At 53.5% G+C, this 16,014-nt stretch overlaps 1 protein-coding gene across 6 annotated transcripts in view; it reads right to left on the bottom strand.

The window, feature by feature from the left end:
• ANKRD24 (ankyrin repeat domain 24) overlaps positions 1-15,797 on the bottom strand; it is a gene marked incomplete at its 5' end in the record, with an annotated part of 32,647 nt that extends 16,850 nt beyond the window's left edge. For 2 of the 6 annotated variants that reach the window (XM_084614359.1, XM_084614360.1), the window contains 4 exons: positions 1,767-1,831; positions 3,363-3,451; positions 3,879-4,009; positions 11,389-11,484. In XM_084614359.1, the coding sequence (XP_084470485.1) occupies positions 1,767-1,831; positions 3,363-3,451; positions 3,879-4,009; positions 11,389-11,484 (381 nt within the window). Of the gene's footprint in view, positions 1-1,766; positions 1,832-3,362; positions 3,452-3,878; positions 4,010-7,352; positions 7,512-11,388; positions 11,485-13,911; positions 14,571-15,777 lie in introns of those variants that run through there. The other 4 variants (XM_084614363.1, XM_084614362.1, XM_084614364.1 and 1 more) reach the window with 4 other exon arrangements.
• Between the last annotated feature and the right edge of the window lie 217 nt (positions 15,798-16,014).

Below are 16,014 nucleotides of genomic sequence, written 5' to 3'. Positions count from 1 at the left end.
AACCCCGTAGTGATCCATCACTAGGGGGATTCAAGGGGGCAGAGACCTAGAAATCACAGAAAGTTGGGTCCTTCAACCAAGGGGGCTGAAGTTCCTGGGAATTAAGTTTAGGTGAGAAACCTACTTGGGCCAAGACTGTAACTTTCTCAAATCAAGGTTTAGTCTTAGAGGCATCTTTTTACTTCTGCTTTGTTTATCTTTATTCCTTACATCTGGGATCACTCAAGCCTCTGACTTTTTGTTTAATAACCTTGTTTTACGTTTTCTGTGAACCAGTGCAGTGCTGTGATTGAAATCAGAGTGTTCGTCAAACCCCAATTCCATTAATGAGCTGCCGCCTATTGACTCTTCAGAGGGGCAATGAAGTTAATAATTTCTGTGTGTTCCAGGAGAGGGCTGGATGCTGGAGAGGCAGGTGGTTTTGGGGAAATTCCGGACTGGGGTCACTCTGCAAACAGTAACGGGGAGATGGAAGCCAGGGTATGACCCGCATGCTTGCCTGCTGGCTGTCAGCCACAACAGTGCAGCATTCCAGGCACCCAGCGTTGCAGGGCCCCCAAAACGTCACAGGTAAACTAACCTGAACTAAAAAACACATTCCCCACATGAGAAGTGGGAAAACTCCCTTTTCCCGCTTTTACTCTCGACTACACTACTGCACCGTCCCCTCATTCACAACACCAAGGCACGGCTGCTCTATGGTGACACCTTCTGCAAATCCCTGGCTGGCTCAGCAAGGCCCCGTCTGAGGTCACCCACAAAAGGAAGGGTAACTGGCCAGGATCAAGGTTCCCTTTTCCTTGCAGGTGCCCACAGTGTAATGCTAAGCTGTGGAGTTCTGCTGTGTCCAGTCACTCGTTGCTGGGTTCAATAGGGAAGGCAGAAGAGAGAGGCTGAGGGATGGGATGTATTGACCTACACTCTATCTTGCTGACCTATTCATGTAATAGCCTCCGGAGGAGACCAAACAGCTCGGGGGGTCATTCATGGACTGGACAGAGCTGGTCAGAAAATGGGTATTTTCCCATTTTTCTCACCAAAAATTTGCACGCTGAAAGATTTTTCTTGAAAAATTTAAATGTCTCAAATGCTGCCACTGTGCCTCATGGGAGCTGTAGGTTGGGTGCCCCATGCTTGCATTCTCTTCTATAGGCAGTGCTCCCTGGTCGGACTACAACTCTCATGATGCACCATGGTCTCCCTTCTTGGGAGGGGAGGCAGGCCCATCATGGGAGTCCCCGGCCATAGTGCATCAAGGGAGACATAGTCTGGCCAAGGAGCTCAGCCTATAGAGGAAAATAGGTACATGGCAACTTAACTACACCTCCCATGAGGCACTGTGGCAGCATATCCCAATCAAAATATTTTGGTTTTTGAGGGATTCTGGTTTTTTTTATACACACACAAAAAGCCAAATAAACAAGTTTTCCCCGGAAAGCAGACACTTCACAAAACACTTGGTCAAAATCCCAATTTTCCATTGAAAACCAGTTTAGATGGAAAATGTTTGACCAGCCCTAGTATGGAGATTTCACTTCCAGATGGCAATTCCAACCCTGCCTAGGTTGTTTTTTAGACTGAACGGTCACATGGACAATATCTCTACATGGCCAGGAGCACGCGCAGGAGGTGAATCTTACGAGGGCTGCTCTATTCCCCACAAGCTCCCTGTACCCTGATCTCCAGTCTTCAGTGCTTCAACACCAACAATGAACACATCCCTCCCTGTTGAACTCCAGGCTCCCACTGCTCTGCTCTGCTCTTACCTGCAGTAGTTTGCTCACGCACTGCGGGTGGCCGTGTTTCGCGGCCAGGTGGAGCGCGTTGTACCCTGGAAAGAGACAGACTGGCAGGTCAAGAGGTAATCATAATGATGGCGATCCTTTATATGTGCACCCAGGGAGATCAAAACAAATCGTCAGCATGAAACAATTTATTCTCCACCCCTGCCACCCCACCCCGAGGCAGGTAATCGATATCCATGGATCACATCACCCACCACCAAATTGCAGCCACCTCTGGGGAAGGACGCAACAGCTAGTTAATACAGTAGTTCACAGCAGCGCTACGCAGTGGCTTAAGAAATAGGGATTCCTCTATCCAATAAGAAGTGCATGAGAAAAACGGGAGACAATGTAATTTGCCAAGCTGGAATCTGACTAGGAATCCAGGGTTAACTCTCCTAGCATGAGGAGAAGCACCATGGAATCAGATCTGGAATCGCTCTAAGTGGTCAGGAGCCAAACAACAGGAAATCCAGCAGCACGGCGCCCCCTAGCACCCAGCTGGGGCACTATTTTATTATCAGTTTGGGAGAAAGAGAAGAACATTCACTGAATCGCCAACACCCCTTTCCTGAAACACCTCAGTGGCCCATGGAGGTCTCCCATCCAAAGAGCAAACTGGCCAGACCTTGCTTAGCTCATGAGATGCAACAAAAGCCCGGCCCAAAGCAGGCTGCAGGATCTCATTGAAGCTGTTCCTATAGGGCCAAGTTTCAGAGTAGCAGCCGTGTTAGTCTGAATGCATCCGATGAAGTGGGCTGCAGCTCACCAAAGCTTACGCTCAAATAAATTTGTTCGTCTCCAAGGGGCCACAAGTCCTCCTGTTCTTATTCCTACAGTGTACATTTTAAAATATTGAGACCATTTTTATTCTGAGTCCAAAGCATGCAGAGGAGATGCCCATACCCCTCTTAAGAGCACAGTAGAACACGCTAGTATGTGGAAGGAGGCAGGTCCCAGACATGGCTTTTACACACACTACCAGAACCACTGCCAGCAATTAGCAAGTGCGTGATGATTCTTATCCACCTGGGACACAGTCCACTGCTCTAACCATTGCCGTTAGGACTGCCGTGGAATGCAGGGTCCCAAGATGCAGCTGGGCTCTGACAGACACAAGATTTCTCATCACCCCTTTTGCCCGTGCTCAGCTCAAGCCTGCAGGGGAGTTTTTAAAGTAAGAATGGTGAGCGGCTTTGACACCTTCTTTCCGAGGATCACCAAGCTTACTCAGCCGCTGAGTCAGAGATTGCAGGGATTTGGAGAGATCCGTCCCTTTTAGCCCGGGAAGGGTTGGCGAACGACCAGGAGATTGGACTAAAGGATCCCAGAGGAGCCTGCCACCCCTCAGAAAGGGGAAGCTTGGCAGCTCCACAGGAATGGGTTGATCCTATGGCTGGGAAACACAGAAACTAGACAGGGCAGAGATCCATAAGGTCCCATTTAATTCCTATGCCCCTTGCACAGTACAGGAGCGGTCTCAGCAGAATGTTTTCTACTGCTTTGTCCAGCTCAAAATGGCCCAAGTCAATGTCCCCACTGTCACGTCATATCAGGGAGTCAGACCGCGCTGCCTACCGGAGCTGTCTGTGGTCATGGCGTCCGCTCCATGAGCGAGCATCACTTCCAGGCAGTCTACGTTCCCTCTCATTGCAGCCAGGTGGAACCTGTGACACAACCGGGGAGCTCCCGTCACCATTCATACTCCAGAGACCCCTCCCGCCACCACCTCTGCTTAAAAGGCTAGAGTCTGAGAAGTTTCCATATTTACAAAAAATCCTTTAAAAACCCCAACTTGTTACTAATCTGTTTCCTTGCCAGTCTCTTCCTCTCTGGTTTATTTTTGTAGGGTTGCTGATCAACTCTTGGCCACGCCCACTGGTTTGTTACCATAGGGCCACTTGTGAATAGGGGAGCTGTGAGAAGAAACGAGTGTGAGAGAGCAGCCTTCGGGTTGCTCTCACATACGCCACAGCCCAGGCAAGGCCCCACACTATGGAGAGGACAACGGTGCCTTAAAGCTATCACCCCAAACCCAGAGATGGGGGGAACTGAGACGCTGGCCCAGTCTCTTTAGCGGGGGAAGTGACTCACGCGGATTTGCCCTCCGAGTCTAGTTTGGTGGGGACCAGGCCCTTGCGGAGGAGTAGAGCCGTCACCTTCTCGGGGTCGTTGTAGTCCACGGCCTGTAGGAGCTTCTCATCATTCTTACCCCAGTCGTGGCTCTGAAACCCAAACAGGGGCAAAATTAGGGACTTCGGAGCCCTACTGCAGCCCACCAGATGGGGAGGAGAAAAGGATACATCCAACAGAGGAAGTTGGGATGCTAGCCGGGGACCTAGGAGCTCCAGGGTCGATTCCCTGCTCTGCCACAGATTCCCTGTGTGACCTTGGGTAAGTCACTTAGGCCTAGATCTTGCTGTTAGGCACCTTTATACCTTGGAGGATCCGGGCCTTAGCCTCTCTGTGCCTCTGCTCCCCATCGGTGCAATGAAATATCATCACTGCCCTACCACAGCGGGGTGCCGCGAGGATAAACACATTAACCCCGGAGGGGAGCTCACAGTACTGCAGGAATGGGGCAGATGAGCTCCGCAGGCAGGCCGATTGCAGGCTGTTCGGCTGAGCTTCCTTAGCCATAGTCGGATCTTAAGAGGGAACTGACACACCCCAGGCACGAAGGATTCCACTCAGTGCCACAATGGAGTCCCCACGATTGGCGCACGACATGGTCTCCGCAATGCACAGAAATCAGAAATGGAAAAGACTCCTTGACCCATCTGGTGCAGTCCCTCAACCAAGGCAGGGCTGGGCTGCCTCTATTTTCTCAAGCTCCCCTCTATTTTCTCAAGCTTCGTCCCATCTAGTTTGAAAGGGCCCGGCTGATGGGGCTCCTTTCCCTGAGGGAGACCATTCCGCAATCTTAGAAGATTGTACTGATATTTACCCTACATTTTCTTCATTTTATCCAATTCCCCCTAGTGCTTTCGCCCCCTTCTGCTGGTCTAAATAATTCTGCTCTTTCCCTGGTGTTTATGCTCTTCACTACGTGGGGTTTCTTTTCTTGGGTGCCCTGAGACCGTGGTGACGGGCAATGGATAAGAACCCAAATAAAGAGAACAACACAGGGGCAAAACTCCCCTTGAGTTCAGAGACAGGCTCAGGCCCCCTTAGCCAAACTAGCCCAATTTGGGCCAGCTCTGTCAGAAGTGTCGGCTGACTTTGGGTGCCTCAGCCCTGTTCCATACTGCACATCTAGATCAGCCTAGGCCTGGTCTACGCTGGGAAACAAGGTAGCATAATGACCTCACGGGTGTGAAATATCCACACCCCTGAGCGATGCAATTAAACTAACCTAACCCCCTGTGCAGACAGAATTCTCCCATCCATCTAGCTACCGCCTTTTCACACCCTGAGTGCCGTAGAGTTAAGCTGACCTAGCCCTGGGTGTACACGTAGTCGGGTCGATGGAAGAATTCTTCCACCCACCTAGCTGCTGCCACTCGGAGAGGGGGATTACCTACATCGACAGACGAGCCCCCTCCGTAGCCGTAGGATGCGCTATATTGCCCACAGCATAGACATGCCACTGGTCTTTCATTGCACAATTTTAGACACCTGGGGCCTGATTTCCAGAGCTGCCCAGCACCCGTCACCAACCCCCTCTGGAAATCAGAGGGCAACCAGTAACCGAGGCCCTCAAAATCAGTGACTGCTTTTGAAAAACGGCTTTCCTTCTTTGACGCAGTGCTCACAAGACAGTCCCTCCAGCCTCTCTGCGGGTTTGCTGCTCTTCTCTGAACTCCCTGCGGTTTGGCTGGCAACCTGGTTCCGGGGAATCCCAGCTGACATCACGCTTTGATCTCCGTGCCTGCCAGAGAAGTTTTCTTTTTGTCTTGTAACCAGCTTTGCGTTTTACTTTTCTGTAAAACGCTGAGAATCCACTGGTCTGCGTTGCAAGCCGCCACCAACACCTGGGAACCAAGCGAGCTGAACTCTACCCAGAAAACTCACAGCAGAATTCATGGAAATCTGTGGGAACACGCCACTTTTCACCTACCTCCCATGCCAGCAGATTAAAGAACACCTCTCATAGGTTTCATCCCTTGCTTGTCTCCCTGCAGTCAAGATGCAGCCACAGTTCCCCATTAAGGTCCTGATCCTGTAAAGCCTTACATATGTGCTTACATTTGCACATCACGGTGCACGCAGCTAAGCATGGGCACAAACTTTTGCAGACTCAGGGCCTAGTCACAATCACTACCACCCCATCGGGGCTGCAGGGTTCCACATTTGCTCTCCCCGGGTACTGAAGGGCTGGGGTGCAGGTTTAATTCAATGACATGGAGCACCGGTGGAGGGGGAAAGCACTGAGGCTCCTAATTAAATTAAGAGAGTGGCTGCCTATAAAGGACGATTCAGCTGTGGTGAAAATGGAAGTCACCTTTAGAGAGCGGGGAATGTCGTCTATCCCTGCAGACCGGCTCCTAAACTACTCCTAATCCCAGGGCCCATGCTACCACTAGCCACCTTTGATGGTCCAGCCCTCAGAACCCCGGGCCACACGGACACCACCAAGCCGGATGGGTGCTGAGCCCCGCAATTCATCTTGAAATCAACAGAAGCCACAGACACCCAGCTCCTCTGGGGAGCACATCCCACGAGGAACAGCTGCCTTGTTCCTAAGGATCTCACTGACATGAGCTCACGCTGGTGCCAGCAGCCTAGAGTAACCCCAGGGCAGGTAGGTAGGTAGGGGGCAGGGAGTGGGGGGATCAACCTCCTGGGGATGAGGAAATTGATGGGTAGGCTGGAGATATAACCTGTGCTCCCCCGAGGTCAGACAGGGGCAGGGGCAAGACAAGGAGCCTAGGCCAGGGCACCAACTGATAGGGTGGGCAGGAGAGGGAATTGCAGGTGTTCTAGCAGGGATGGGATCCAGCTGATCTCCAGATAAGGCAGGGGAGCTGCGGGGTCGGGGGGGCGTGGGGCGGCCCGGCCGGGGAGCTGGGGGGCCGGGGGGGTGTGGGGCGGCCCGGCTGGGGAGCTGGGGGGCCGGGGGGGTGTGGGGCGGCCCGGCCGGGGAGCTGGGGGGCCAGGGCAGCCCAGGGAGCTGTGGGGCCAGGGGTATGGGGCAGCCCAGCCGGGGAGCTGTGGGGCCAGAGATGCATGGGCAGCCCGGGGAGCTGGGAGGCCAGGGGGGCAGGGGCAACCCGGGGAGCTGGGGAACCGCGGGTGCACGGGCAGCCCGGCCGGGGAGCTGTGGGGCCAGAGATGCATGGGCAGCCCGGGGAGCTGGGAGGTCAGGGGGGCATGGGCAGCCCGGGGAGCTGGGGGACGAGGGGTGTGGGGCAGCCCGGACGGGAAGCTGGGGGGCATGGGCAGCCCGGGGAGCTGCGGGGCCAGGGGGGCATGGGCAGCCCGGGGAGCTGGGGGCAAGGGGTGTGGGGCAGCCCGGGGAGCTGGGGCAGCCCGGCCGGGGAGCTGGGGCCGGCCCCCGGCGCGGCAGATGCCCAGCGGGAGCCGGCGGCGGCCGGGCCGGGCCGGGGAAGGTCGGGCGGGACGTACCGCGAAGGAGGCGGCGGCGCAGAGGCAGATCTGCTTCATGGTGCCCAGCAGCGGGCGGGCCGCCATCCACCCACCCAGCCCGGCCGGCCGGGACCCTCCGCCGCCGCCGGACCCCGGCGCTGCCGCCCCTCGGAGCCGGGCTCCAGCCGCAGCGGAGGATCCGCCTCCCTCCCTCGGCCGGCGGCGGGGGAGCCCGGGCGGCGCCTGCCCCCTGCCTGCGGAGAGACCCGACTGCCGAGCAGAGCCGCCACGGGCGGGGGGGACGCCCCGAAACCGACCCCCCCACAGGGCCAGGGAACAGAGAACCCACCCACCCCCAACCGGGGAGCAGAGACTCTTTCCTCCTCTCCCCCCCTAAGCCAGAGGAGTGGGGACACCAGGCATCAGGGACCTCCCCCAAAGCCAGGGAAGCAGAGACACCCTCCAGGCTAGGGGATCAGGAACCCCAGGCAGAAAGGACCCCCAAACCAAAGCCGGGGGAGCAGTTGCACCTCCCAAGGCAGGGGATCAGGAACCCAGAAAGGACCCCCAAACCAAAGCCGGGGGAGCAGAGGCACCCCTCCCGCAAGGATTCCCACCCCAAATCAAAGGGACAGTGACCCCAGGCCATAGGGATGCCCACCCCCAAATATGAACTATTGCTTTACTAACAGCAACATCGGCTTGTTACCCTGTTGCTGACACTGGGGTCCCTGTTTCCATGTGGCTCTGAAGAAGGCTGAAGCAGTTTGGATGCCTACTTTGGCGTGATCAGAGTCAGGGGGCCAGGAATCACGGGCTTCGGCTAGTAAAATCCCCCTAAATCATGGTGTGATGGGATGCACTGGGACTTCCAGGACCCTGGTGAGCAAAGAGTTAAGCTCAGCTTTGTCTTGCACAGATGCCCAGGGGAAGGACCCTACATTAGTGGCTAGGACGGAGTTGGGGGGAGAATGTCAGTGGGAAGGGAAGACTGGGCTTCCTGTCCAGAGGCACAGGGCTTGTCATGAATGTTACCCTTTGAGGAGAGGACCTGGCTGACAACCTCTTGTTTCCTGCTGAGCCATCCCACCGGTTAATAGCTTTAAAGGGCAATATTTCATATTAACGGGATATGCCTTTAAATGCCCACTGTGATCCCCACGCCTAGCACTAGGCACGCTTGTAATCCATAGATCTACAAAGGAGGTGCGTATCTTTATTCCCCTTATGTAGACTGGGGAAACTGAGGCACAGAATTGCTAAGTGACTTTTCCAGAGGCAGACGGTGAGTCAAGGAGAGGGCTGAGACTAACATCTCAGGCATGTGCATCCTGCTTCCACTATGCTACTCTGCCTGGAAACTTTAAATTAAAAAAAAAATTTAAAAAATAGTACCAACGCGAACCTATTTCTGTGGAATGTGGACCCAGTATTCAGTTCCTCAGATGAGAGCTCTGTGTCTGCTTGGTATGAAATTTGCAGCCCTGGCACCCAGACACCAAGGTTAGAGTGCTCTCTCTCTGCCTTCTAATTTGAGGTTGTGTTTTTATTCCGAGCTCCATTCCTCTGCACATATGGGTGATCCACAGACAGTCTCCTCCTCCAAAAAAAGAACAGGAGGACTTGTGGCACCTTAGAGACTAACAAATTGATTAGAGCATAAGCTTTCGTGGGCTACAGCCCACTTCATCGGGTGCATAGAATAGCACATATAGTAAGAAGAAATATATATACATACAGATAAGTTGGAAGTTGCCATACAAACTGTGAGAGGCTAATTAGTTAAGATGAGCTATTACCAGCAGGAGAAAAAAACTTTTGTAGTGATAATCAAGATGGCCCATTTAGACAGTTGACAAGAAGGTGTGAGGATACATAACATGGGGAAACAGAGCGTCCCTTCTGCCTTCATCTTACAGCTGGGAGGGGAAGTGCCCTTTTATCCACACGGCATGCACAAAGTTAAAGCTGGCGGTCTGGAGTCCTCCTCTTTGTTGCTAAATAATTGAAGAGTGTTGATTTTGCCTCCTAGGCTTACTTCCGCCCCAGTGGAAACCTGACTCGCTTGGCTCTGCAGATCTAGAAACCTGAGTGAGAAACCTCTCCTGTACCATGACAAGCCGGCGACCCTGTTCTGTTGGATGGATCCACCCAGAGCTCTCTGTGCCAGGTGGAGAGCAGACATAACTGCACGTCTGGCTGCTCAGTGAGTGCATATCCACGATCTTTGACCATGCACTCTCGCTGTGTGAATGCAATACAAAATCCCAAAACCTGCAGCTGGCTCTGTCAGGCACAAGGATCTGTCCATGCAGAGTTGGCTGTAGAATCGTGGCCTAAAATTCCACCTCCGCTCCCCACGCTCCCTCTCCTTTACTCTGCTTTGTCTTTCTTTTCTCCCCTCTTTATTTCTTCCCCTTCCTTCCGTTCCTTTCTCTGGAACGATCCTGTTTCCAGCTGGAATTTGATCCATTGCACAGAAGCAGCCACTTCTGACAGCTGAATCACTGGCTCAGTGATTGCACCCTGTCGCACTGCGATATTATAGAGAATGACCCTCTGTCAGGAAAAACCAGTCTATATGCTGGACTCCACAGAGAGTGGGAAGAAACAGCTTCTTCAGGCCATTGGCATGAAGCCCAATGAACCAAATCCTGCTCACCCTACTCCCAGGAGTGATGAGAATACTTCACACTTTTAGAGCATTTTGCATCCATTGGTCTCAAAACACTTGGCAAAGGTGAGTGAGCAGTATTATCCGCATTTTACAGATGGGGAAGCTGAGGCATAGAGGGGCAGTGGCTTGCCCAAGGTCAAACAATGAGTCAGGAAGCTAACTGGGAACAGAGCTAGGTTCCCCTGGCTCCCAGCCTGGTGTCCTGTCCGCGGTAGTCTTGGTGACTTCAGTGGGAGCACAGTTGGGCCGACTGACTTCAATGGGACTACTAGCTGAAGTGTCCCACCCTGTTTGCAGATGTTAACCCTTTCCCAGCAGGATCAAGGGGGTTCTCCTGGCTCATTGAGTCAAGGAGGTGGGAGTGGATCTTTCAAGAGAGGATCTAGAGAGCGGGCTGAGCACTCTGGAGGGAGGAACGCTAGGACCAGTCAAGCCCGGGCAAAAGGCATGATCTGAGCTTTGTGGTGCTGTTGTTAGAGTTTTGCTAATAAAGCCAAATCTCAGGGAGCAGGGTGGTACCGTCTGTAGAGCAGACTAGGAAAGAAACTTGCTCATACGGCAGATGTAAAGGCCACAAAGAAGCCTTGTGAGTTGTCTCGGTTTCCTGTCACTCTCCCGTCGCTGTAGTATCTACACTGAAGTGGCGCAGCTGTACCATTTCAGGTGAAGACCAGGAGACTCACCACTGCCCCGAGGAGTCCAGCTACCCCTGGGCAACCCCATGGCACTCAGCGGAGTGCAGGGAGGTAAAGGAGGGCAGCGTTAGGCAGTGGATTTGGAATTTAGCAAACAGTTCGGTGGCCACGTGAGACAGCACAGATACTGGCCGTGCCCCAGAAGATGGAAGGCCAGAACTAGAGTAACACATACAGGTGAAAAGAAAGACCAGTTGACTAAGGACAGCACAAGAGTAGGGGAGGAGGCCGTCATTCTAGCCTGGCCAGGACACTTTGCTCCAGTAGCCAATGGCGGGGGATGTTCAGATTTAGTTCTGGTGAACCCTTGGCTGGAAAGATAATGACTTCAGCGTCCTCTTCATACAAAGGGGGCCCAGAGCGCTTCCCAAGCTGACAGTATGAAACACACCCTTTGTGACTCCTAGGTGACAGACCAGGAGTGGATAATGCTGCATCCAGTTGAAACCGCAGGGGGGAACTTAGGTTGCTCGAATGTAAATGACCCGAGCTGTCATTTGGCCGTGGGTGGCAATACCCTCACTCTTGCAAAAATGCCATGGGGTTCAAAAATGAATGATCGCAGTTAGGGTGTCCGTTTCATTTCTCAATGGAGAAACAGCAGCACAGTATCCGCTAGCATCATGCTGGGGCATCAATCTGGCAGTGCCACAAAGGAGAGCGCCCCCTACTGAAACCTCAGCCCCCCTTCAGCAATACTCACTTCAGTCTTCTTAAACTTGGCCTTCAGGCTTTTCATTCTGGCTTGAGTTCTCACGCTCTGTCTCTGTTTCAGGGGAAGTCTCTGAACAAGGAACATAATGATGTTTTAAGTGAAGCCTGGGCTCTCTATCAGAAGCTAAACGCCGGGTGTAAATTCCAAAATTCCCACCTCTCCCCACATCTCCGACAGTGAGGCAATCAAAACCCTTTCAGTGTTTAAAGGTGAAGATGCCTCCCGTCATGATACATGATGTGACGAAGTGGGACTGTTCTTGATGTTTCCTCCGAATATTGTGGGGGTGCCTCAGTTTCCCCTATGCAGTTCTTGGGTGTCTGGGGGGTGGGGTGGGGTGGGGGTGTGTGGTCATTGCAGAGCCCTACAGGGCAGGTGTGTGCAGGGGTCTGGACACAGAGAATGGCCGACGCCCTGTTTCCTGGCGGCTGGTGGCCTGGGCCCTTCCCCCCTGTGGGGTGGGAGCTGGGGGGTTGGAGAGCAGGGGAGCCGGGTGACCTCCTGGCCCGGGAGAGGAGGAGGCCCAGGGGAGGAGGGGCTGGAGGGAGTTTCAGTTTGGGGCTGGCTGGGACATGGAGTGAAGGGCAGACGTGGTTGTCTGGCTCACTGCCCCCCCCCCCCAAAATGGACCCAGCTGAGGGGTCCTGTTCTCTGCACCTGCAAGCTCTGTTTTAGACCATGTTCCTGTCATCTAATAAACCTCTGTTTTACTGGCTGGCTGAGAGTCTTGTCTGACTGCGAAGTTGGGGTGCAGGACCCTCTGGCTTCCCCAGGAGCCCTGCCTGAGCGGACTCGCTGGGGGAAGCGCACGGAGGGGCAGAGGATGCTGAATGCTCCGAGGTCAGACCCAGGAAGGTGGAAGCTGTGTGAGCTGTGTGTCCTGAAGACAGGCTGCTCACAGAAAGGAGACTGCCCCAGAGTCCCGACTGGCTTCAGGGGGAGCAGTTCCAGAGCATCGCCCAGGGACTCCGTGACACATGACACCAGACCAAGCCACTCAATATACTGCTGTGTACGAGCAACGGGAAGACATAGTGTAGCCTTCATGGAGGCTCAAGGCGGTGCTCGGCCTGATCCAAAAATTCAGACTCATGCAACCTTTCTTTACGGACTTGTCACCAAAATAAGCCAAACCTTAGGGCAGTGGTTCTCCACCTATTTACCACTGTGGGCTGCATATGCAGCTCTCTGTGTTATGTGGGCCACATCCACACACAATATATATTACCCGTATGGCTCTGAGGATGTCACATGGGCCGCAAGTGACCGCAGGCCATGGGTTGAGAACCACTGGCTTAGGGGATGCCAGTTGCTGATTTCAAATGCACATGTCCCTTCTCTTCCATTTGTTTGCTTGCACCAGCATCAACTGCCTCGAAACACTTGACGTTTGATTTCTCGCAGGAGGCCTGTACTTGGCCGGCATAGGGAACTGCCAGCCTGTTGCTCTGTGCTCTGCCACTGAGATGCATCATGGCACACTGAGTCGTGTGATCTTTCCATCAAGGTACCATTAGCCTGCACCCTGTGTTAGAAATGGGGTGTCTTGATCTCTGGGCACATCATGTCGGGATGCACGCCACACCGTGTCCTGTTACCCTAGCCTCTGCCTCGTTCACTGCACTCTATATTACATAACCTTCTATTATAGAAGTTCTCTAGTGCCTTTCCCCTGGGGCTCTCAAGGCATTTTAGAGCCAATAAATGAAGCCTCAGAACACTCGTTAGTGTTAGACATTCTTATTTCCATTTTACGGGTGGGGAAATTGAGAGATGAAGCTAAGAGTTGCCCAAGATTGACTGGCAAATTGGTAGCAGAGCTGGGAACAGACACCCTGAGTCCTGATTCTGAGTCCTCTGCTCTAACCACTAGATAGCACTCTCTCCCTCCTCATCCCACACCGGATTGTTAAATTTGCCTGGGCCGTGCCTTCTACTGCCAAGGCAACCTGCCAGGAGAGGAGCTGACTCAGTGTAGCATGGCATATGGGCATTGCCTTGTAAACATCAAGCTCACTCTCTTTCACAGGGGGAATGTGCCTCCTTGCTAATCTCGCTATTCTCAGCAGTTTTGGAGGGTCCCCTTCAGGACATGTCTAATGCCATGGGGAAATGTCTCTCTGCAGTGTGATTTATATGGCTCGACCCAACGCTTATTGAGCTCCAGCAGCAGAGATTCCCTCATTTCTGCTCTTAAAGATGTGAAATCTGCATTGGAAGGGCTCAGCAGAACGGGGTGGCTATTCACTCAGCCCTGGGGCCTTTCCATCACCCCTCCCAAACCCCTTCCCTACCTTGCTGGTAGTGCTGAGCGCAGCAGGGTGGGCTCCTTCTCACTCACACTCTGTTCTGTGCCCAAGGCAGAAGAAACTGGGACGTGTCTCCTTACTTCAGTCTCATTGAAGGAATCTCACGCTATCAGAAGTGGCCCAGCGGGAGCTAGCTGGTGTCACCACCAATGAGGATAGGCAAGGGGTGGGACTTAGCTGCAGTGGGAATTAAGTTACTCACCTGCTGCAGGTACAGTTACCTCTCCAAAGCAGGATGCTGCTCAGTACTGGATGGTGGCGACAGCATTTGACTGAACACCTTTCTGTGCATAGGGGCTGCCGAGCCCAGTTACTTCATCAGGAGCCATGGGTGCTCAGCAGCTCTCGACTTGTGACCAGGCCTGGCTGCTTGTTTTCACTTTCTGCTAGCTCCCAAAAACCAGGCTACATATTCTCTGTACCTTTAAGGACCTGGAAGGCAGCAGCAAAAGGAAATGATTCACCTGCACCAGGATCTTGTTCATTTAGGCCCAACTCAGAAGTTAGGAGCCTATGTACTTTTGAGGATCTGGACCTTATTTCTTTAGACCATGATGCTGCAAGCTGCTTCCTGTGGGTGGATCCCAGCACTTACACAGAGCCCCACTGAAATCCATCGGCCAGGTTCTGTGCCGTCACAGACGCCCACCCATGAGGAGCAGCTTGGTGGATCACGGCCTTAGTTTGTTGCGTGAAATGTTCCCCTTCGGCATTAGTTCCAAAGGCCTGGATCCACAAAGGTATTTAGGGTCATAACTTCGATTGCTTTCAATGGATATTAGGAACCTAAATACCTTTGTGACTCTGGGCCAAAATGTTTAACCATTTTATTAAATGATGTGTTTCCTTCTTCATAGCGCTCCCCAAGGGCTGAGTCTGCCTCACGCAACCCCTCTGTGAGGTGGATATTATTTTCCCAAATTTACAGATGGAGAAATGGAGGCACAGAGCAGTGAAGAGACTTACCCAGGATCACTGCATGAAGCAGTGGCAGAGTCAGGAATAAAAACCAAGTATCCTGACCCTCCCCCCCACAATCCCATAATCACTAGGCTCTAATCACTAGACAGTGCTATGGCCCTGCTTCTGTACTGATCACCGTGCAGATGGACCCCCTGCACCCAACACAGAGTTTCATGCAGGACTGGGGCCTGTGTTTTCTAATCATTGTTTTATTTTCCTATAACAATCGTAGCATGGTGGGCATGTTGTAGATGGACAAGGAGGTACTATCCCTGCCAAACAAAGGTACAGTAAAAATGTCTCTTGGGAAATATGATGGGAAAAACACACAAGAGCCTAAACTTTATTACGGTAAGGGACCTGCGTGTGTGCTTGCATTGTCCTTGGGAGATGTCTAGAAATAGCTTGAGAAGGCCAATACTAAAAACAGCTTTGTTCTCACCACATGGTTAATGGGAGAGAGCATGTGGGCCACATTTTAGGATCCCAGGAGATACATTTTGGGACTCTGTAGCTACATTCCAGGCATTCCACAGACCCCCTTAAATGCAGCCAGTCATCTTATGTGTCCCTTAGGCAGCAAAGCCAACGTTGGTGAATTTATTGCAAATCTTGTGATATTTGGGGTATTTCTTAAAGCCCCAGCACCCAGAGGCAAGTGTATGTGAGAATCTTTGATTGCATGTGTTTTTCTTTTAAAGTTCTAGACCTCACAGTTATGGAGGAAAACCAGAACATATGTCAAAACCCTAGGGTTGCCAACTTTCTACCTGCACAAAACTGAATACCCTTGCCCCGCCCCCTGCCCCTCCTCTGAGGCCCCACCCCTTCTACAAGGCCCCGCCCCCCCATTCACTCCATCCCCCCCACTCCCTTTGTGGCTCACTCTCCTCCCCACCCTCACTCACTCGCTCGCTCATTTTCACCAGGCTGGCGGGGGGGGGAGTGAGGGCTCCAGCAGGGGGTGCAGGCTCTGGTGTGGGGCTGGGGATGAGGGGTTTGGGTTGCAGGAGGGTGCTCTGGGCTGGGACTGAGGGGTTCGGAGGGGGATCATGGCTGGGGCAGGGGGTTGGGGTGCGGGATGCAGGCTCCGGGTGGCGCTTACCTCAGCGGCTCCCAGAAGCAGCGGCAGTCCCGCCTCTGGCTCCTACGTGGAGGCGCAGCCAGGCAGCTCTGCGCGCTGCCCTGTCCGCGGGTCCTGCCCTGCAGCTCCCGTTGGCTGTGGTTCCCGGCCAATGGGAGCTGCGGAGCCAGTGCTTGGGGCGGGGGCAGCGTGCGGAGCCCCCTGGCTGCCCTTACGCGTAGGAGCCGGAGAGAGGGGGGACGTGCTGCTGCTGCCGGG

The sequence above is a fragment of the Lepidochelys olivacea genome (assembly GCF_965140295.1).
Source record: "Lepidochelys olivacea isolate rLepOli2 genome assembly, chromosome: 25".
Classification (NCBI taxonomy): domain Eukaryota; kingdom Metazoa; phylum Chordata; order Testudines; family Cheloniidae; genus Lepidochelys; species Lepidochelys olivacea.
This window is presented reverse-complemented; position numbering and strand designations above follow the sequence as displayed.